This window comes from Camellia sinensis, chromosome 6 (genome assembly GCF_055761805.1).
Source record: "Camellia sinensis isolate YWXY chromosome 6, ASM5576180v1, whole genome shotgun sequence".
NCBI classification, from domain to species: Eukaryota; Viridiplantae; Streptophyta; class Magnoliopsida; order Ericales; family Theaceae; genus Camellia; species Camellia sinensis.
The window spans coordinates 44,547,110-44,571,325 of NC_138966.1; the positions used below are offsets into that span (position 1 = coordinate 44,547,110).

At 36.3% G+C, this 24,216-nt stretch overlaps 1 protein-coding gene across 1 annotated transcript in view; it reads left to right on the plus strand.

Annotated features, from left to right (window-relative positions):
- LOC114286638 (cytochrome P450 734A1) overlaps positions 1-24,216 on the plus strand; it is a 58,519-nt gene that overhangs the window by 32,207 nt on the left and 2,096 nt on the right. Inside the window, exon 3 of the mRNA XM_028229816.2 lies at positions 2,721-3,084. Coding sequence (XP_028085617.2) covers positions 2,721-3,084 — 364 coding nt within the window. The remainder of the gene's footprint in view (positions 1-2,720; positions 3,085-24,216) is intronic.

The following is a 24,216-nucleotide window of genomic DNA, read 5'->3' on the forward strand; positions in this document are numbered from 1 at the left end:
TCCTTCTGTTGGGCCGAATAACAATATATTTTAACAATTCATAAAAGTAAATGAGATGACTAATAAAAATAAACAACATAAAATAAAATAAAATAATCATTAAGACCGTAACGAGTTTATCACTGTTGGGCAGAAAAACTCAAATATCTCTTATTTTATTTTATTAACTAAAGCACGTGAGAAGTTTATCACCGTTGGGCAGAAAAACTTATTGCTATATTTATTATACTAATCATCTCAGTTGTTCAAACATACATAGTGTTGAACCTCCGTTGGGCTGATCAACAATATTGCAACTCATAAGGTGTGTAACAAAACATTATAAGTGCATAAAACATTATCTTGATTACCACTTGTTCAATAATTTTCAATTTTTATTTTAATATCAATAGAATAAAAGATTGGCCAAAAATAAAAAATAAAATTGGACAAGTGTAAATCAAGGTTTTGCACTTGTTACACCAAACATCATCATAAAATGAAATTCATACTTATATGTTTCATGCATCAGAATTGAGAACCATGGCTCTGATACCAATTGATAGAAAACTTTGCGGAACATAAACTAAAAACCATTAAGGATTCAATTCTATACATGAAAACTATATGAATTTCTACTATACAACTTAAGTAAATACATACCTTGATCCATGATAGTATGAAATCCTCTTGCATGAAAGATAAACCTTGAATGGAAGACCTTGATCTTTAAGTTCTTGACTTGTCTAAGATCTTCAAACCACTTCTCTCTCTCTCTAGGCGATGGGAGCCTTCTTGTGGTGACAACTTGAGTTTTTGATGGAGAGTGTGGTTTGGGACCTTACACTATTTATACTAGTATTCTTCCCATCAAAGAATCCATTCATTCAATGAACTTCATTAAATAGATTAATGTATCTTATACATTCATGATACATAATGCATCTTCTATATTAATGAATTCATTAGATAGATTAATGTATCTTACATATTCATAATAGATACATAATGCATCTCTAAGATTCATTCATAATGAATACATCACATTCAATGCATTAACATTAGTCTTCTATACATTGTATATATAGGTGCATTCATCAACAATTAGTCACCATCTAATTGATGTACATGTATCTTACTTAATAAGATGAATCTAGTATAATCACGCATAAGCCACATCAAGCCATATTTACGAAAAATTCTTACAATATATTATATGGAGATTTAAGTTTTAATCTAACGGATGAGAACTAATTACTCAAGATCTTATGGTTAATAAATTCAAGTTGTATACATGCGAGATAATAGTGGGTTCGTGTCAATGTGTCGACACAAATTTTTACGCGGGTCAAACATGTTAATTTCGGGTTTTGCGTGTTCAAGCCAAACGCGACCTATTTAATATTCATGCTTTCGGATCATATTATATCCAGGTTCAAATCAAAAAATAATTAACTTTAATCCCTTAATTATATATATGATTCAAATCGTATTAACAAATTACGTGTCAAATTTTCACCCCTAATACTACATGTACAAGGTAAAAATAGCCTTTTTAGGGAATGGAAGTAAGTCGGCTGTCTAAAGCGGAATGGAGAAAGCTAGCATAGTCACAGAGGCGATGATTTTAGCAGGGTATTTTCGGAGTGCAAATTTTAATGGAACTTAATAGGTTAAATTATTTTGAGAAGGACTTAAACTAATAGAAGTTTGCAAGATGGTACCTCTAACCCGCTAGATGCAGTGTAGTTGGTTAAGAAAAGGAGTCTCAAGTTGCTACCAATATAGCACTTGGCATGGATTTGATTCTCCTCTAATGTGCAAGTCCCAACTTAAGCGAAATTTGTGTTTAGAGGTTGTTGCAAACTCCCATGTTATAATCTCTAGTCCGAAACGAACAACAGAATACCTTAGTGATCTTGATTCAAGTGTTACCTTGGACTTGCGGGAAGATGTGAGGATTTTTCTGTATAAAAAAAAAAGAAAAAGAAAAAGAAAAAAAAAAAACCTCTTATCAAATGCCTCATTTGTAAAAGCACTAATCTTCTTCTTTCCATTTTATTTATATAAATATTTTTTTTGGCTTTTTCAAATTTTGTTTTTTTTAGTTTTCAATTTTATGTAAACAAAAAAAAAAAAAAGGAAAATTTCTTGAAAATGGTCTACTAAAGATGAAAAAGCTTATTTTATCAAAAAAGCTTCTAAAATCTTCTCTCTCTCTTTTTTTTTCTTCGTATTTACTAAACCTTTTCCAAATATTTTTTAATCTTCAATGTCCTTTAGTCTAAATTGATTTAAAAAGTAAAATAGGGTTAAGAAATTGGCTTTTTACCTTGAAATAGAAAGTCAAAGAAAAAAAAGCACAAGTCTTTGGTAACCCATTTAGATTTTACTTACATAATTACACATAAATTGTATTGAATAGTTAAGAGTACTATAGTCATAAGGATAAATTGTTAGCATTAGGAGTTGGGACAGGAAAAAATCCAACATATGGTTTTTTTTTTTTTTTTTGTGGAGAATTTTGAATTTCGTATAAATAAATAAACAAATATTGAAAACCTCACCTTTAAGCTAACACGAAACAAAACAAAATGTTTCCATTTACAACAAATGGATTGTGAAGCTTGTTTTATTTTACAATTGCTTTACTAGAAATCCTTAACAAATTCAAGTCTCGACTTTCTTGTTTTGGCTAATCTTGTTTTCTTTGATTTCTAAAAATGAATTTTTATATGCAGGTTGTTACCTACTAAAAAGAATAGAATGAGGCAGCAGTTGGAGAAAGAAACTCGAGAATCAATAAGGACGTTAATTGAGATTAATAACAAAACAAAAGAAAATTCGAAAAATCTACTAGCTTTGTTATTGTCTACCTATAAGAATCAGGACGGGAAAGAAGAGAGATTGAGAGTGGAGGAAATTATAGATGAATGTAAAACATTCTACTTTGCAGGAAAGGAAACTACTGCAAATCTTTTGACATGGGCACTTCTGCTACTAGCATTGCATCAAGAATGGCAAAGCAAGGCTCGTGAAGAAGTGTTTTGCATTTGCAAGGATAGTGAGCTCTCAACCGCAAAGAATTTAAATGACTTCAAGATTGTAAGTTCAATCAATAGTTTTTATTTTTTATTTTTAAATTTTCGATGTCTCTGTTTTTTATTTTTATATTGAGTAAAATACACACACATCCCCTTCATTAATAGAAGTTTAAATGGAACTAACTTAAAAAGTAAAGTTACTTTTTTATCCTTTATTTTTACTTTTATTTCTTTGTTACTCTTAGTCTATTCATGTGACAAAGTTGGGTCCCATATAATTATTTGGTTGGTTTATACATGTATTTGGATTAGGATAGTAGAATCCAGAATCTACTAGGAAACCTAGGATTTGGTTGACTAATTGTATAAAACTATAATTTTTATGAGTAAACTATTATAACTAGTCATATAGATTATAGGGTTTCTCTTAGATAGATTGAGAGAATAGTGAGGGAAAAATTAGAAATGTAAGGGGTGAGAGGAAAAATACCATGGGCAACGGGGTTAGCAAGGGTTTAACTACCCTTGAGCTTAGGGTTCGAGTAGTGGTAAATGTTTTGGTTGTCTCACATGTATTCTCTATTTTATTCAGAGTGGAAGCTTTGTCTCCCTAGTGGGTGTAGGCAATTTGGGCTGAATCACGTAAATCTATGTAATTATTTTTTCTTCTTGGTGTGTGCATGGGTGTGCTTCTGTTTGCGTTGGTGAGATGTGGAATAAATCTCAACAAATGGTATTAGAGCTTATGGTTGTCAATCCTTAGTGTGGTTAGCAGGTAGGGGTGTTACTGAACATGGAGGACTCGCACAAAGAAGAAATAAATTATGGTGGAACAGAAGAAAAAAAAAATATGGCAAAGGCATTAGGTCATATATACAGTTGGTTACATTGTGTCTGGCCTTTATTGGAAGTCCAAAACATTGATTTGGCTTTGCGTTACAACAAGAAGTAATCTAGTGGGGCAAGCTTAAAAAAGCTAATGATTAAATTGTTTTTGATAGATCAGTGTGTGTGTATTAGAAAAATTCATGGCAATGATGGTTCTTAAGGTTTTCAGGTGTTGCAATTTCATTAGTACAGTCATAATTTTCATATTCTAAAAGATTTAATGAGATTGAATAGATTCAAGGGCAATCAATGGTGATTGCATGTGATCTGGGTGGTCTTGGAGTAATATGATTCAATCAACAAGGAAGTCCAGTCATTGTGAGGTCAATCAGACGGCGTTTGTTTGATTGGACATCATGATTGGCAACTTGTACAGGCCCATGAAGTATGTTGTGACAAGAGGGAAGCTATTGTCAAACATCAGACAATTAGTACGAGTCATGGGTGAATAGTGTGAGCAACAAATGTAGAGGATATTGGCCAAGGAGGAAAACAATGGGTTGCAAATTGTTCACAAAAGGAGATCTTCAGGCATAGAAATTGAGATAGAGGTCGCGACAAGAAGGTGTACACCGAGGTAAGACCTGGGTCTCTTTTCTATTGAGGTTTAATTTGTGGCAATGGAGATACTCTAGGGAGATGCGGTAGTTCTCATGAGCTTGAGTATGAGGACAAAGGAAGTTACAAAGGATACGTTTGGGCACTATTGCGTGAGGTGCAAATAGCATGGACATTCGGTTCAATGGGGTGTAACATCTTCTAGGTAAAGGTGGAGTGTGTCTTGCAAACCAAGACACCAAGATTAGAGGGTGCATATATAACATTTAACCGACATGGATGGTGGGGGTAATTGTTAGGATTAGTCTACCCATTTGATGAAGGTGGGTCATGTAGACGTTGTGCCTTTTTCGAGTATAAGGCACGTTTCCACCCATGTTGTGTCGGTTTGCTAATCTCACATCGAAAGAGTCACAACTTAATTTTATGGGGAATTAAAAACCTTTAACAATGAAAACTAAAACAATGAAAACTAAGCTAAAGACCTAATCCATCATAACTAGAGATTATCGATTCGGGAGCTACAATACAAAAGGGAAATGTCATAGAATGAAAGCACTTCTTTTTGCCCAATTCGGAGATTGGCCTATACTAATTCTCTATTTTATGATTTTAGTGAATAATTATTCCATACAATTCATTTTAAGCCTAAACCTTTACTACCCTAAAACTATGTAATTTGAATAAAGGACGAATACCATTTCTTTTAGATTAAGATAATAGAGCCATGTATTCTAAAAATGATGATTTTCAAATGAAACGAAGATTCTTAATGATTCGTGACCATAAACCCAACCTAAAATAAAAAATGTTCATAAAGACATCCAAAACATGCAATTTTGCAAGCAAAGCATTTAACTTGAGTTATTGAAAAACAATGCCACGAAGCAAGCATGTGTTATGCAAAATAGAAGACTTACTCGAATGCCTACTCAAGTGTCTTACGTGCTAGTCATAAAGTAAATATCATCCTAATATGCAACTTATATATGCAAAATATTAATCTAAAGCTTAGTTTAAGGCTACTAACATGAAAATTATGCAAGAAAAGTAACTAAAAAATAAAAAGAGAAAAATATGCTAAACTACATGATGATCAAATCGGACTTAAAGCATGTTTTCTACATGATTAAGTAAACCTGAACATGCTATTTTAATGGAAATCAAGTCACATGCAAAATAAAGTGAAAAAGTGAGTAAAATGAACAAACTACATGATTGAATGATGAATTGAAACCCCAGCAATGATAGGCTATTGAAAATAAGACTAAAAGAGTACTGAAATTGATAAAGAAAAGTGTTTTATTTGCTAGTTCGGATAAATCGGAGGCACGCGAAGAAAAGTGCAAGAAAACTCAAGTTTTCTTACTTGCAAGCCTCCCTCAAGCAAAGGTTTATGAGTTAGTCCAAATTCTTCAAGCCTTAGATATTTTAGTTGATTAAAGTTGCTGTGTGGGCGTGTATTTTCAGAGCCAAGGCAAAAAATGGAGAGAGGGTAATGAAACGCTCTAAAAAACTCACAAAAATCTCTTAAAAGTCTAACCCTTTGCAAATGAGGGGAAGGGGCTCCTTTTATAGGCAATGTGTCACAACCCAAACCCGCCTCTATAGGTTTAGCATCGTAATCCTGGGATTACCCAAGGCCTCTGAACAGATTAACTCAATAATAAAGGGCTACAGAAGCAGATATATAAAACATACATAGTCCAGAGAGTTGTGCAGACATACAAGGGACCAAAAATTTAAAACTGTAATACATGAACCCATATATGACGTCATATACATATCCATTCCACATTGTCATTATACGCAAAATAAGACAAAAGAACTATTTACAAAACAACATAGTCTAAATCTTATAATTTGGTTCCTAAAACTTGACACTAAACTCTTTATGGAACCTCCTTGGGAGGCACAATGGTTGGCCGACAAAACTGACCTCCAGGCAATCATCACTGAGCTTGGTCACCTACATACATAAATATTACAGTGAGCTGGAGCCCAATGAATAATAACAAAGTAAAGATTTTAATGAATGATGTCCAGAATAGATTTCAAATGTCTTATCAAATTAGAAATATAAGCACGTTCGTATCAGAAGCAGAGTTATATTCATATTCGTATTCAAATTATGCATGGTACATCCATTAGCATTAACATATCATTTTGGTCAAGCATATCAAGTTCCACAATGGAACCTCCGGTACCGGGTAGCATATCTCATATGTAGGCCACGGTATTGTTTTCCCCAGGTGAAGGCCTGGGCCACGGAATTATTTCCCCCAGGCGAGGGCCTCATGACCATAAACCACAATATTATGTCCCCTGGGCAAGGGTCTCTACTAAGGATACCACATAGACATTTCAAAGAATTGGATTATCATTCATGTAATCACAAAATAACCTTTTGCATCATTCGGAAACAGTTCATATCATATCATAATGCACATAAAGTACTTCATATCGAATATAGCTTTACTAAGTTATTACTCACAAATAGTTTCACAAATAGCTCTGATAGCAAACCAATGGATCAACAACTTTTGGCGCGTGACCTACACAAATATAGCAGATACACATATTAAAACACACGCTTGGATTGTACTTAACCTATTTCATTTCGTTCTTAGTATGTTTCTACGTCTTATCTTCATTATTGTGTCTTAACTAGGCCTTAAGAATGCCTAGGATGCAATGAGGATGCCAAAAACTTACTCCTTTAGGCCAAAAACTTGAGAAAACTTGTAAAACATCAAGAATTAAGGATCATTGCACAAAATCAAGGCCCAAAAGCAAGAGAATTATCCCAAAGCTACCTTGAATGATATATATATATATATATATATTCATATCATGCATGAAGTGATATGTATTCTTTTCTTCCAAAACATGATCGATTGAGATGTTTGGCACTAAAACATGGTGAATTCTTAAAACATAGCCAAGGTGAGAACTTGCATGTTAGAATTTCTTAGAAAACATGTTCAATATGCCATGAGATGCACATGCATACACGAATTGGTTCCCAATTCCATCATTTAAGCTAAATTCCTATGTTAATTCACCTCTTTCACTTGATTTCACATACTTAACATCTCAATTACATAACTAGAGGGTTGAAGTCTTACCTATAAGTCTTAATTTGCAAGCATTCCTAGTTGTTCCTTCCAAAATTCAAGTCTCTAGCTTAAGCTCAAGCCAATTCCTTGGTCTTCCTCTTTTGTTTTTGGTCTCAATGTCTAGCTCTCCCTCTCTCTCACATTTTGCTCTCAAGAATGACAAAATGAGAGTGTTTTGAAATCTAGAAGCCTTATTTAGGCTTGGTTTAGAGTTGGCTAATTAAGTTTTAATTAGTCTAAGTAATGACCATTAATTTATTCTAATTATTTCGCTTCGAATCGAATTTAAATTATGCCTATCATAAACTTCTAAAAATCCCAAATAACACATAAACCAAGTCAATTTCATGATCATATGCCGATAAGGCCTTTAATTCTTAGAACAAAATAGGAACATAAACATATATTTCTACAACAGACAAATATAAACAGAAATAATGCAACACACATGCAATTAATGGAAAATTTTACCTTAATTACTTATTAGGCTTTCTTAATCATGATTTAACAGTTAAGCACAGGTCGAAGATGTTATAGTCTTCCCCCCTTAAAAAGTTTGGTTCTCCAAACTCGAATTACCTTCGTTTTGGAAGAATATCATATCCAAAGGGAATAAGTCAGGGTATCTCTTCATCATATCCTCTTCCATCTCCCATGTTGCATATGTCCCTCCATGGTTTTGTCAATCTACTTTAACTAATGAAATTTCTTTGTTCCTCAATCTTTTGACTCGACGGTTTAGAATTTGAATTGGTCTCTCTTCGTAGGTGTAGTCATCCTTCAAAAGCACATGTGTTGGTTCAATGACATGTAACGGATCTTGTAGATAGTCCTAAAGCATTGAGACATGAAAAACATTATGTATATGTTCCATGACCGGAGGTAAGGCTACTCGATATGTCACTGGGTTGATTTTCTCAAGGATTTCATATGGCCTAACATATCTCGGTGCCAATTTGCCTTTCACTTCAAATCGTGTTTGCCCTTTCATTGGAGTTACTTTAATAAACACATGATCCCCGACTTCATATTCTCAATCTCTTCTTCAGACATCCGCATAACTCTTTTGGCAGCTTTGTGCAGTTTTCAATCTCCGTTGAATTAATTTCACGTTTTCAGTTGTTTCTTGCACAAGTTCCAGTCCCAATAAAGGTCTGTCACCAACCTCGGCCCAATAGATCGAAGAGCGTCATTTCCTACCATACAAGGCTTCATAAGGATCCATTCCGATACTCGAATGATAACTGTCATTATATACAAATTTAGCTAATGGTAAGTAGGTCTCCCAATTTCCTTGGAAATCTAACACACACATTCTGAACCTATTTTTCAAGGTTTGAATGGTTCGTTTAGATTGGCCATTTGTCTGTGGGTGATAAGCACTGCTCAGTCTCAACTCAGTCTCCAAAGCTTGCTGTAAACTCTGCTAGAATCTTGAAGTGAACTTGGGATCTCTGTCAGATACTATAGAAATTGGAACTCCATGCAATTTCACAATCTCATTTACATACAAATTAGCCAACTTATTCGCATTATACAGAGATTTAGCAGGTCAAAAGTGGGTAGATTTAGTTAAACGATCAACAATGACCCAGATAGAATCCATACCTCGAGAGGAGAGAGACAGTCCAACAATGAAGTCCATGGTGATATGCTCCTATTTCCATTTCGGTATTGGAAGCAATTGAAGTAATCCAGCGGGTCGTTGATGTTCGGATTTTACCTGCTGGTAATGCAAGCACCTAGCCACAAAATCGGCAATACTTTTCTTCATTTCATGCCATAAAAAAATTTGTTTCAAATCATGATACATCTTTGTATTCCCTGGATGCATAATAAATTTAGAGTTGTGAGCTTCAGTCATAACACGCTTTCTTAAATCAGAACAATCCGGTACACAAAGTCTACCCTGAAACTTTAGTACATTATTTTCAATCACAAAGCCTGGCCTCGGTTTCGAGTCAATATCATCCACAATCTTCTTCGATTATTTATCTTGCAATTACTTTTCTTTAATTTCTTCAAGTATAGTAGGTTGTGCAGAAATGGTGGCTAAGACTCCACCTTGTTCACGCAAAACAATCTTAATCGTATTCTTCTCCAAATCACATAACAGTTATTTCTGTCTTGTGAGCAAACATGACAAATTCCCAATAAATTTTTGGCTCAAAGTGTCTACAACGGTATTGGCTTTCCCTAGATTATACAAAATTTGCAAGTCATAATCCTTTATTAATTCCAGCAATTACCTCTGTCTCATGTTCAATTTTTTTTGAGTAAAGAAGTACTTCAATCTCCTATGATCGGTATACACTGCACAAGTCACTTCATACAAATAATGGCATCAAATTTTCAATGCAAAAACTATAATTGCTAGTTCAAGATCATGAGTCGGGTAATTATTCTCATGTGGCCGAAGTTGTTGAGAAGCATATGCAATCACCTTCCCACTCTGTATTAACACACACACACTAAGCTTTTGTATGAAGCATCATTGTAAATCTGAAACCCATCAGTACCATTGGGCAACGTCAGAATAAGTGCAATTACGAATCTAGTCTTCAATTCTTAGAAGGTTGACTCCCACTGATCAGTCTAATCAAATGGCACATTTTTCTGAGTCAACTATGTCAAAGGCATGGCAAATTTAGAGAAATCTCTTACAAATCTGCGATAGTAGCCAGTAAGTCCCAGAAAACTTCTAACTTCAGACACATTAGTTGGTCTCAGCCAGTTCACAATAGCCTCAATTTTCTGCTAGTCAACTGATTTGTTGATTACATGTCCCAAAAATGTTACACTGCCAAGCCAAAATTCACATTTGAAGAATTTTGCATACAATTTGTTTTCTCGTAGAATCTGTAAGGCAGTTTTTAGATGATTCTCATGTTCTTCCTTGCTTTTGGAGTAAATCAAAATGTCATTAATAAAGAAAACTATAAATGCATCAAGAAATTGTTTGAAAACCCTATTCATTAGGTCCATAAACGCTGCAGGTGCATTAGTTACCCCAAATGGCCTTACTAAAATCTCATAGTGCCCATATCTAGTTCTGAATGCCATTTTTCTATGTCTTCTGCTTTAACTTTTAGCTGGTGATACCTGGATCTAAGGTCTATCTTGGAGAACACTTGTGCTCCTTGGAGTTAGTCAAATAGATCATCTGTTCGGGGCAGTGGGTATTTGTTCTGGACAGTCACTTTGTTTAACTCCCTACAGTCTATACACAGTCTCAAAGATCCGTCTTTCTTTTTGACAAACAAAACTGGAGCACCCCATGGTGAAGTGCTTGGGCGAATAAACCTCTTGTCTAACAGTTCCTAAAGTTGAGTTTTCAATTCTTTCAATTTAGAAGTTGACATTCTGTATGGGGTTTTGAAAATTGGTTTTGTTCCAGGTGTTACATCAATGGTGAATTTAATCTCTCTATTAATCAAGTTCCCAGGCAACTCATTCGGAAACACATCGGGAAATTCACAAACAATAGGAATAGTTTCCACATTAGGTCTATCAAAAATCTTAGTCAAAACACAACACATATAACCCCTACATCCCTTCATAAGCAGTTTAACAACTTTCATGGTAGAAATTAAATATGGGGCAGGGACTACCTTATTCCCAGCAAACACAAATTCAGGTAACCCAGGTGGACGAAACACACCAGATTTATTCACAGAATCAATAGTCACACAGTGCTTCGTCAACCAGTCCATACCCAGTATGCAGTCAAAATGATCAATACTCAATGGCAATAAATCAACATACAATGTCACATCACAAATCACAATATCACATGCTGGATCAACATAAGCACACACCATAGAACCCTAGATGGCATAGATACAAACAATAAATAATTCATGGGGTTCTAAAGGTCTAGTCAATTTTCGAGAAAAGGCATGCAACACAAATGAGTGTGTAGACCTAGAATCTATAAAGACATATGCATTTTGGGCACAGATGGAAATTATGCCTGACACGACAGACTCGGTGTTCTGTTCATCTCCAGACACTAGTGCCAACACTCTCTCTTGCCTTAACGTTTCATTCTTAGTGTTACCTCTAGCATTAGTTCTTGCGTTTGACCTCATTACGGAAGCAAATCCAGTTGAACTTGCTCCAGGGCAACTAGAATTCTCGGACCCAAGTGGACAATCTTTTATTATATGGACAACTTTGCCACACCGATAATAGACACCAGATGCATGGTAACACACTTCTCTATGCTTTCTTCCACAATCAGGACAAATTGGAATAGATCCACTACTTTGTCTAGAGCTATTGGAGGATACCGTGTTTTGTTTCTTTGAAAATGATTGGTCCTTTTTGAAATTGACTCTGGATCTCTTACCTCTCTATTCAATTATTAGAGCTTTAGCTTGTTTCATTGCTACTAGAGTGGCCTCTGCCATCAACGCTCTGTCAAGTACATCTACATACATAGGCAAATTCAAAATGCCTACTCAATCAAACATGTCCAAATCTAAGACCGCTTCAAATTTTTGAGCCTTTTTGTAGTTTTTGTCGACCATATGGGGAGCAAATCTGGCTAACTCAGTGAACTTAGCCTTATTCTCGGCCACGGACATCTTGTCTTGCTTGAGTGCTTCGAATTTTGTCACTTTACGGTCTCTGAAGCATTAGGGAAAATACTTCTCATAAAATATCACTTTAAACTGGCTCCACATCATAGCCCCACTATTATCTCGGATAAGCATTCACCAGTATCTAGCTTCTTTCTTCAGAGTATAAGTGGCCAAAAGAACTTTCTGAGTTTTCGAACATGGGAACACTTCAAATATCTTTTCCATCTCTAGCAACCATGTTTCGGCTTTTAACAGCTCAATACCACCCAAAAAGATTGGCGGCTTCATTTTGTTGAACTTATGGGTCAGTGAAATAATGTCAGTGTTTTCCAGCTCAACTGGCACCGATGGTGCTGGAGGGAGCATAGGTTGTTGTCTTTGTTGCTATCTCAATGTTTCTGTTAGGGCTTCAAACATTTGTTCTATTCGACTTATGTGAGGCTCAGAAGATTCAACTGTACCATCACTTCTTGTATTTTCCATTTGCTATAGGTAAACAGAGCACTTATAAACATAGGCAAAATAATTCTTTTCACAATGGTTGAAGTATTCAGTTCCAGTTCATTCTTTTCAATTCCATATGTTCATGTTCAGATTTAGTTTCACATTTACAAAAACTAACACACACTCACACATGCAGATAAAATGCCCTAATCCTTTTCTAGGACATCCTATAGCTCATATGGACTTGTGTGTGCGATATAACACGTGTTCTGATACCACTCAGTCACGACCCAAACCCGCCCCTATAGGTTTAGCATTGTAACTAGCCAGTAATCCTAGGATTATCCAAGGCCTTTGAACAGATTGACTTAATAATAAGGGGGGTGTGGAAGCAGATATATAAAACATACATAGTCCATAAAGCTGTGCAGACATATATGAGACCAAGAGTTTAAAACTGTTATACATAAACCCATATATGACGTCATATATATATATATATCCATTCCACATTGTCATTACATGCAAAATAAGACAAAAGAACTGTTTACAAAACAACATAGTCTAAATCTTATAACTGGGTTTGCAAAATGCGGCCACTAAACTCTTTTTGGAACCTCCTTGAGAGGCATAATGGTTGGCCAGCAAACCTAACCTCCAAGCAATAATCACCAAGCCTGGTCACGCGCCTGGTCACTTACATACATAAATATTACAGTCAGTTGGACCCCAGTGAATAATAATAGAGTAAAGATTTTAATGAATGATGTCCAGAATAGATTTAAAATCTCTTATCAAATTAGAAATAAGAGCATGTTCGTATAAGAAACAGAGTCATATTCATATTCATATTCAAATCATGTGTAGTACATCCATTAGCATTAACATATCATTTTGGTCAAGCATATCAAGTTCCACAATGGAAGCTCCAGTATTGGGTAACATATCTCATACGTAGGCCACGGTATTGTTTCCCCCGGGCGAGGGCCTCATAACCATAAGCCACAGTATTACGTCCTCTGGGCAAGGGCCTTTACTAAGGATACCACATAGACATTTCAAAGAATTGGATCATCATTCATGTAATCACAAAATAACCTTTTGCATCATTTGGAAACAGTTCATATCATATCATAATGTACAAAAAGTACTTCATATCGAACATAGCTTTACTAAGTTATTACTCACGAATAGTTTCACAGATAGCTCTGATAGCAAACCAATGGATCAACAGCTCACGGCGCGTGACCTACATAAACATAACAGATACACATATTGAAACACATGTTTGGATCGTACTTAACTCATTTCATTTCGTTCTTAGTGTGTTTCTACGTCTTGTCCTCATTATTGTGTCTTAACTAAGGCTTAAGAATGCCTAGGATGCAATGAGGATGCCAAAATGCACTTGAAAACACTTAGTCAGATTTGTTGAAAACAGGGGTTGCGTTCGAGCGCAACTTCTTTCGCTCGAGCGGAGGCTCAAAAATAAGGGTGGTCGCTCGAGTAGTCTATGAACTCTACAAAAGTACTGGTTGTATGAATTTTCCGTTGAGCGGAAGACTAAGTAAAAACAGGGTTCTCACTCGAGCCCAACTATTGTCGCTCGAGCGGTTTGCAAACTTTGCGAAACTTCTGGGAGCATGGATTTTACGCTCGAGCCAAGTTTTGGTTGCTCGAGCGAAAATGAAAAACTAAGAGTGGTCCCTTTAGTGCAAAATCTGTTGCTCGAGCAGAGATGCAGAATTCTAGAATTTCCAGATTGTTGTTCAAGGTGTAAAACATGAGTTTAAAGCTTCAAACTTGCTCATTTGTGCCGAAAACTTGAGAAAACATGTCTAAACTTGTAAAACATCAAGAATTAAGGATCATTTCACAAAATCAAGGCCCAAAAGCAAAGGAACTATCCCAAAGCTACCTTGAATAAGATATATATACATATATATATATAGCATGCATAAAGTGATATGCATTCTTTTCTTCCAAAACATGATCAATTGAGATGTTTAGCACTAAAACATGGTGAATTCTTAAAACATAGCCAAGGTAAGAACTTGCATGTCAGAATTTGTTAGAAAACATGTTCAATATGCCACGAGATGCACATGCATGCATGAATTGGTTCCCAATTTCATTTTTTAAGCTCAATTCCCATGTTAATTCACCTCTTTCACTTGATTTCACATACTTAGCATCTCAATTACATAACTAGAGGGTTGAAGTCTTACCTATAAGTCTTAATTTGCAAGAATTCATAGTTGTTCCTTCCAAAATTCAAGTCTCTAGCTTAAGTTCAAGCCAATTCCTTGGTCTTCCTCTTTTTTTTTTGGAATCTAGATGCCTTATATAAGCTTGGTTTAGAGTTGGCTAATTAAGCTTTAATTAGTCTAAGCAATGGCCATTAATTTATTCTAATTATTTCGCTCCGAATCGAATTTAAATTGTACCTATCATAAACTTCTAAAAATCCCAAATAACACATAAACCAAGTCAATTTCATGATCATATGCAGATAAGGCCTTCAATTCGCAGAACAAAATAGGAACATGAACAAATATTTCTACGATAGACAGATATAAACACAAATAATGCAACACACATGCAATTAATACAAAATTTCACCTTAATTACTTATTAGGCATTCTTAATCATAATTTAATAGTTAATCACAGGTTGGGGTTGTTACACAATAAGAAACCGTGGAGAGCACCCTTGGGCTTCCCATCGCATTTCCTTGTCACTTCCCTCCTTAGTTGCACCAAAATTGAGTTTTTAAAATTGGCTCTGCCACAAATAGATGTGCGTGCACATAGCCTGTCTCGGTATGTGTGTCATCCATGCATGCACAAGTGCAGGGTTCGATGCCATTGACTTGTTTATGGCCTAAGTAGGTCGGAATTACCTCTCGATCATTGTTTTTGATAAATCCAGCTACAAATTTTGGAAAATGTCATTAATCAAGGCACAATTGGGCTTGCCTCTTTATCTTGGGGTTAAAAGGTTGGTTTTCGGTTAAAAATGAGTTCAGGGGTAAAATGGTCATTTTCATAAAAAAGTTAATTTTTTTTGGCTAAAATCGGTTTGCATAGTGACTCCAAACAATTTCAAACATTCTAAAGATGAAATAATTATTGTTTCATCATTGGATTGCTTACAAGCGCCCGAAGTCTTAGGATCAATCAAAATTGAGTGTCTATGAGTCCCATATAGTTATTAGGTTGATTTATACATGTATTTGGGTTAGGATAGTAGAATCTGGAATCAACTAGGAAACCTAATATGTGTAGGATTTGATTAACTAATTGTATGAAATTAGGATTCTCATGGGTAGACTACTATAAATAGTCATGTGGACTATAGGGTTTCTCTAAGAGAGATTGAGAGAGTAACGAGGGAAAATTAGAGATGTAAGGGGTGAGAGAAAGAAAACCATGGGCACCAGGGTTAGCAAGGGCTTAACTACCCTTGAGCATAGGATTTGGGTAGTGGTATGGATTTTGAGTGTTTTGGTTATCTCATGTGTATTTTCTATTTTATTGATAATGGAAGCTCTCTCTTCCATGGATGTAGGCAATTTGGGCTAAACGACGTAAATCTGTGTGATTATTTTTTCTCTTTGGCATGTGTGTGGGTGTGCTTCAGTTCGCATTGGTGAGATGTGGAATAAATCCCACACAACCTACATATTCTTTCCACCATATGTCCCATACACCCTTCCACCATCGTATGTCATTACCCCTACCTTTTATTCCCCATTTTCACCATTGTATAACCCCCACCACCACACAAAACCATTGCCAACCAAACACCTCGGCATCTACATCATCATGATGGCTATCAATGCCATTGATCTTTACACTTAACACATTATCAATAACAATGGGTATTTTTCAGTGACCTTGAATTTGTAGTGAATAATTGAAAAGATCAGCACAAATCAAGCTAAACCTTGGGTAGAAAATTAGAAGACCCAATTTGTACCATTTCATGTGAAAGCATCTTTTATCATAACCAACACCATCAAACCCTAAAACTAGTACTTGCATAATCAACAAATAGAAGCAACGAAAGATTGACATTTTGTGCCCAATACCTATTTCGATACTCTGAGTTTCAACATCAACAACATGGGAAAAGGGTTTTATTGAAGTAAGAGAGTTATTTTGTGGTTTGGAGTGTTGGGTTGTAAGCGAAGAGGATAGGGTTAGGAGTTATGTATGTATGTCTACACGATTATGTATGCATGTGAGTTATGTGATAATGTATGATATGGGTTCAAGAGGGTAATTTGGACATATAGTAAAATGTGTAGCATGATATCATAAAATATGATTACTTAATTGATGACTCGTTAATAGAATGGGGAAAAATGTTATACCAGTTAAATAATATCGAAATTGTGGAGTTAATTGTAATTTATTCACCAAATCTTAGGTGATATTAGTGTAATTTACCCATTTATAATTATTTTTCATGTTTTCAAAAGCAAAAATAATGAAAAATTTGAAAAAACTTAGATTTTCACATTGCTTTCATTTTCTTGCCAAAAGAGTTTCTAAAAATCAACTATTAAAATTGTTTCCTAAATTTGGGTAATTTCATTTTTTTTTTCAAAAATAATTTGCCAAGTTTTTGTGTCACAATTATTTTTGTTTTTTGTGTTCTTAGGAAATTAAAAAAAAAATGAAATGTATTGAAAATACCCATAATTTTCATATCATTTTCACTTTTATGTGCAAGAAATTTGGAAACAAGTTTTTGTGTTTTTGCTGAAATGGGGTTGTTTTCATAAACGCATTCCTACAACAAATTTTGAAAGCAATTTACCAAATAAATGTGTTTTTGGAAAATAAAATAAAAAATAGAAAAAAAAAAGCACAACCAAAGAGAATGTTGTTAACAAATTCCAATCATGTTAGGTTAATAGTGAACTTAATTGCTTCCTACTCAAATAAATGCATCCAATTGCATGATAGTCACATTATCATTTGTCTCCATTAAAATTAAAGTAAGGTTGTAGAACCAACGTCCTATAAGAATCTTGCCCATGAATAGTCTAATGTTGTGTTTGGTTGAGGGATTTAAGGAGGAATTTGGAAAGGGAAATGGAAATGGAAATGGGAGGTGAAATATGAATAAGATGTACTTACATTTCACCTAGTTTCATACACCTTTTCCTTTTCCCTTTCCAAATCCTCCAACCAAACACAGCTGTAAATCATAGTATAACGTAGTGGATGAAAAATTATGGTCATACCTTTTCAGCAGAGTCTGAATTGAAGGATCTCGTGAGTAAATCACGTGCTTCCTGAATCTGATCAATCAACCCAGCAATGGAGTGATATTACAAAATGAATATCACCCACACAAGTCACAGTGCAAAATGGCTTGATCGTTGTATTTTGGGAGAGAGTCAGTATATGGGAAAAACATACAACATACGTTGTTTTTCTGATTAACCATATCCCATATCATATCAGATATATAAGATATCTATCTCATCTATCCATATCAGTTATATCAGATATATAAGATATCTATATCATCTATCCATATCAGTTGATATGATAGATATATATATCCTGAGTGGTTATCCAAATAGGTTTTGAATTCAAATTCAAACTTATTTGGATAAGGTTCAAAAGGTTCAAAGGGTCACGCCACATGGGAGCCCAATTTCTAACATCTCCCACTAGCACATGAGTTGGCATGACACTGCCACATCTCTATCTCAATCTCCCCAAAAATGAACAATCTCACACTAGCCAATGCACCGTGCGACCGCTGAGAACACCTGCATGTGGGAGCTCTATACTAGAAACTCAATATGAGTCAGCATAGAGACATCAACCCAAAATGAACAGAAATAGTGTCTCATATACCCAGACCCATCTAGCTACATCAGTCCAAAAACATCTCTAATCCCTCAAAGGTCATGTTTGACTCTCCTAAGTCTCACATTATATTCACACCCAATCAGCATCCTATAAAGAGTAATGTGAGTTGTCGACAGTGAATATAGAGCAGAGATGTAGAACTAGATGATCTTCCTTTCACCCTCATATCATTCAATCTGAAATTGACTGCTTTTCTAGTAATGTCCCTTAAAGCCGAATCATACATGACCACAGGCAACATACCAAAGTAGCTGAACATCAACTCCTCATCTTATGACATAGTCAAAGGTCACAAAAGGCACAAAGCGAAGTCATTTAGGGAAAAATGACTTTTAGGACTCACACGGTGAAGAAGCAGGGATCCATTCTTTCACCTCGCTAACGGGTCGATAAGCACATGTAGTATGAATGCATGTTATAGTGGGGTTATTCTTCCAAAGAGTGATGTTAAACTCACACACCATACAAATCTTAGTCTAGTCGCTCTTAAGCGCACAAGTCGCTTCCTGGCGTCTAACTCGAATTCTCTATTTGCTCACCTCTCAGCCATCAAATGAGATCTCGCATCTGGCTATCCATAACAGGCACATCATGGAAAAGTGGGTATTCTCATATCCATGGTCGGTCTCTAACAAGACCTCATCTTGGCTCCAACCAAGGCGACATAGCTAGTGGATAATTTTAGTGTCGCTATTTGCTCCAAATACAATAAGCCACTAGTCTCATCCTTACTCGCTACCTAGTGCTAAGGGCGATTGCTCGTGTGAGTGAGCCAATCTTTTCTGCTAACATCAATTTAATTATTTTGTGTATGCTAATTCACAAACCATTGCAAAAAGTAGTAAACATAAATGTGTAATAGAAACAAATATGAATACTAATGGCATAAGTATCCCCAAAAAATATGAGTTCAGCTGAATACACATAAAAATATCACCACCTACATAGTCCTAAAGCCCTAACATGAGTAAGATAAACATCTCTAGCAATGGGCTTAGTCAAAGGGTTCGCAACCATGCGACTCATAGGGATGTGCTCCAGGATCACTTCTTTCTATGCCACAATGTCTCTGATAAAGTTGAACCTCACATCAATGTGTTTGGTTCTGCCGTGGGATTTACGATCCTTAGCGTAAGCGAGTGCAGCCATGCTGTCACAATGGATAGTCACAGGGTCTGAATTGTGTGTGACAACATCCAAATGCTGAAGGAATCTCCCAACCAAACGGCTTCCTGAACGGCAGATGAACAAGCCACAAACTCAGCCTCCATAGTCGATAAGGCGATACAGGATTGCTTTTTACTGCTCCAAGAAATAGCACCATCGCTAAGCATGAAAGCATATCCTGAAGTAGACTTATGCTCATCTAAGTCTCCTCCCCAGTCAGCGTCACAATAGCCAACTAGATGTAGATCTGAATTTTGGTAGCAAAGTGTGTAATCTGCAGTCCCTTTAAGATATCATAATATCCTCTTAACTGCTTTCTAATGAGCTGGTCCTAGGTTGGATTGGTAACGACTCACCAATCCGACTGCATAACAAATGTCAGGGCGTGTACACATCATAGCATACATCAAGCTTCCAACAGCATTTGCATAGGGAACACGAGCCATCTTTTCCTTCTCTTCTTGAGTCTTAGGACCCATATCAAGGCTTAGGCTCTCGCCTTTCGCGACAGGAGTGTCAATGGGTTTGCAGCTCTGCATCTGGAATCGCTCTAGGATAGTCTTAATGTAAGTCTCTTGAGACAAACCAAGAAGTCTCCTAGAGCGATCCCTAAGGACCTTAACACCGAGCACATAGCTCACCTCACCCATGTCCTTCATCTCAAATGTAGAGAACAACCACCTTTTAGTGGCGACAATCATCTCCTTGTCATTTTCAGCCAATAATATGTCATCTACATATAATGACAATATCAGAAAAATGTCCTTGGACCGCTTAACGTACACACAGTGATCTTCAGCAATCATCGTAAACCCATTAGAAACAATGGCTTGATGAAATCTCAGATTCCACTGTCTGGATGATTGCTTTAAGCCAAAAATAGATCGTTGAAACTTGCAAACTTTACGCTCCTGACCTACTGCCACAAAGCCTTCTGGTTGATCCATATAGATCTCTTCATCCAATTCTCCATTGAGAAATGCAGTCTTAACATCCATCTGATATAACTCTAAGTCCAACTGAGCTACTATGGCCAGGATTAGGCGAATAGAGGCAAACCTTACAACTAGTGAAAAAGTTTCCTCATAGTCCACACCCTTTCGTTGGGTGTAACCTTTCGCCACTAGGCGAGCCTTATACCTTTCTATGGAACCATCCGCTTTGCGCTTGATTTTGAGAACCCATTTGTTCCCAATAGTCTTGCGCCCTGGCGGCAAATCAACCAAGTCCCAGACATGATTTTTCTTCATAGACTCTATTTCTTCATCCATTGCAGTACTCCATTCTTTACTAGCAGGAGATGAGAGAGCTTCTTTGAGATTCTTAGGTTCCATCTCATTACTCGGAGCAATCATGAATACCTCCCCTTCAATCTCAAAACGACGATAGGGTATAGCTCCACGTTTGCTTCTACGTAGTTGAGAATCCTGAGAATCCTCATCCATTGGATCTAATCCATGGGCAGGTAGATCGCTCTCACTGTCCCTAGGAGCTTGAGGGATTATCTCCTCATTCTCTACTAGGCTACTAGGTGCGCCTTCAAATAGATCCTCCATCTCATAGAGTTCTACTTCTCTAGTTACCTCACCTCTGCTAGGGAAATCCTCCTCTAGGAAATCCACATCTCGTGACTCAATTTCACTCACACTTCCATCCGGATGCTCCCTAACAAACACATAGCCCTTAGAATGCTCACTATAGCGAATGAAGATACACTTCTTTCCTCTAGGGCCCAACTTCCCAAACTTATGAGAAGCGTTGTGTATGTAAGCTGCCAAACCCCAAGGCCGCAAATTGCCCGAATCAGGCTTTTTGCCAGTCCACATCCCATATGGGGTGGAAGGAACTGATCTGGAGGGCACACGATTAAGGACGTAGTCAGCAGTCAACAAAGCATCTTCCCAATAGAAATGGGAAGATTAGCTTGTGCCATCATTGATCTAACCATGTCAAGCAATGTGCGATTCCATCTCTCCGCTACATCATTTTGTTGCGGAGTCCTAGGAATTGTCAATTGCCTGATAACTCATTTTCCCTTACAGAGCACTTTAAATTGCTCAAATAGATACTCACGTCATCGGTCAGTCCTTAGAGCCTTAATGTTCTTGTCTAATTGATTCTTAACCTCATTAACATACCGTCTAAAGCAATCCAATGCTTCTGACTTGTGAGAAATCAAATAGACATGACCAAAACGCGTGCAATCATCTATAAATGTGATGAAATAAGGGGCTCCATGCCTTGCCCACACATTCATTGGTCCACATATATCAGAATGAATAAGTTGCAATGGGATAGATGCCCTTATGGCTTTCCCAAATGGTTTCCTTGTTGCCTTTCCAGCAAGACAGTGCTCACAAGTAGGCAAAGTGACTTTAGTGAGTGGGCCTAAAAGACCTTCTCTAGCCAATCTAGTCATCCTGTCTTACCCTATGTGGCCTAATCTAGCATGCCATCTCATAGAATCATTATCACAAAAAGATGCAATATTAGAAACAGAGCCATTGGCATTTTTATTAAGACTAGAATCATCCACATCCGAAACTAAAAAACCATCTGAAAGATAACCAAAACCATAAAAAATTGTTCCCAAATAAATGCTAACACCATTATTCTCAAAACAAAAGCTAAAACAAGGCTCATCATGCTAATAACTGAAACTAAGTTTCGCCGAATATCCGGAGCATAAAGAACATCATGAAGATCTAAGGTGCACCCTTGTCGCATTTCCAGCTTTTATGTGCCAATGCCAAGCACCTCCACACTGGACTCGTTCCCTATGTAAACTTTTCTGCTCCCAGCAGGTACTCGACGATACTCAACGAATCCTACTATGTCCCTCGCGATGTGGTCTGTTGCTCCGGAGTCTACAACCCAAAAATGAAGAGAATGAGCAATTAATGCTTGACTAGACACAAAGCATTGAATGCGAAAAATTAAGTAAGGGAGTACCTTCTTCTGCTCAGGGCAATCCCGAGCAAAGTGTCCTTCTTTGTTACAGTTAAAGCATGTCAATTTAGCCTTTACCTTCTTACCACCTCTCTTGCCCCTACGCTTGAAATTTCTAGTGCCAATGGGCTTAGGCGCAGCTGCTGCTTGCTTCTTAGGGGCACCTTTTGCTTTTCTATGTTTGAACTGAGAAGTCCTACGTGAGCTTGACTCAACCACCATAGCAGAACCATCAGACTTAGCCGCCTCAAGGTGCTCAGCCTCTAGCTCCAAATGACGCGATATGTCTTCGAATGTTTTCACACTCTCATTATGCATCATGTTCCGCTTCATCTGCTCCCAAGAATTTGGCAGAGAGCGAATCACATCTTGTACTTGCTGCTCTTGAGTCAAATTGTGCCCAACAGCCGCAAGCTCACGTATCATGGCTGACATGACCCTCAAATACTACTTCATCGAGTGATGCGCCCTTTTCTGATATGAGTCAAACTTCATAGTCAGCCCACGTAGCTTTGCCAAAGAGGTAATAGCAAGCTTTTGCTTGAGAGCTTCCCACATCTCAAATGCAGTCGGGCAATGCTCAAACTCACTAATCAAGTCGTTGTGCATGCTGCTCAACATAGTAAAGCACGCACACCAATCTTTGTTACGCCAAGTCTGAAAGGCTTCAAGATCACGACGATGTTGAGCTGTATTGCCCTGCTCTGGCTCAACCATCACTTGTTCAAGTGTGTTCAACACTTCTTGCTCATTGAGGAGGTATTGGATCTTACAGCGCCGTATGTCATATTTGTCACCATCCAATTTCTCTCCCTTGGTTAAGTTTGCCACCACTGTCTTAGCAGCCGTTTCTACATACAGAGTAAACAAATGCGCAGGGGATATTAATGATAGCAACACAAAAAAAATTATTTTGCAGAAAAAGAATCGAAATTAAATAATGATAATTTTACACATGTCTCAAGATCGAAAATTTGCTATGCTCGTAATCATCTCTTGCGCATCTAGTGATAATTATCAAAATTTAATTTAATTCCATGCGTAAAAAATAATCAATCAATCTCTCACTACTTATGGCATATACAAAGTATGATAAATTCCATACAATAGCATCTTAATGTAAATTTACAAACAACTCATGCTATATTCATTTAATAATGGAATTCAAATAAATAAATAAATAGCTAATCATGCTTCTTTAATTGCAACATATTACAAACCCTAAAAAAATATGCTGTATTCAATATTCAGATTATGCCATAATAAAATGTACATCATTCTGAAATTTTCTGGAATTTTTCTGAAATTTTCTGGAATTCTAAATAACTAATAAACACACATAAAATTAGAAATAAAAAAAATTCCAAAATCTGATAAACTGAAAAAATTATACCAGTAAATCGTAAAACATTTCAGAAGTCTACAATAAAAAATTCAACCCCAGAAAATTATTTATGCATTACCAGAAGCATTTTAAAGCATAAATAATGAATTATTATCACAGAAAAAATACTTTTTATTTTCATAAAATTTTCAAAATTTTACAGAATATAGAAAATTTAATTCTGAGTCTAACAGTACCAAC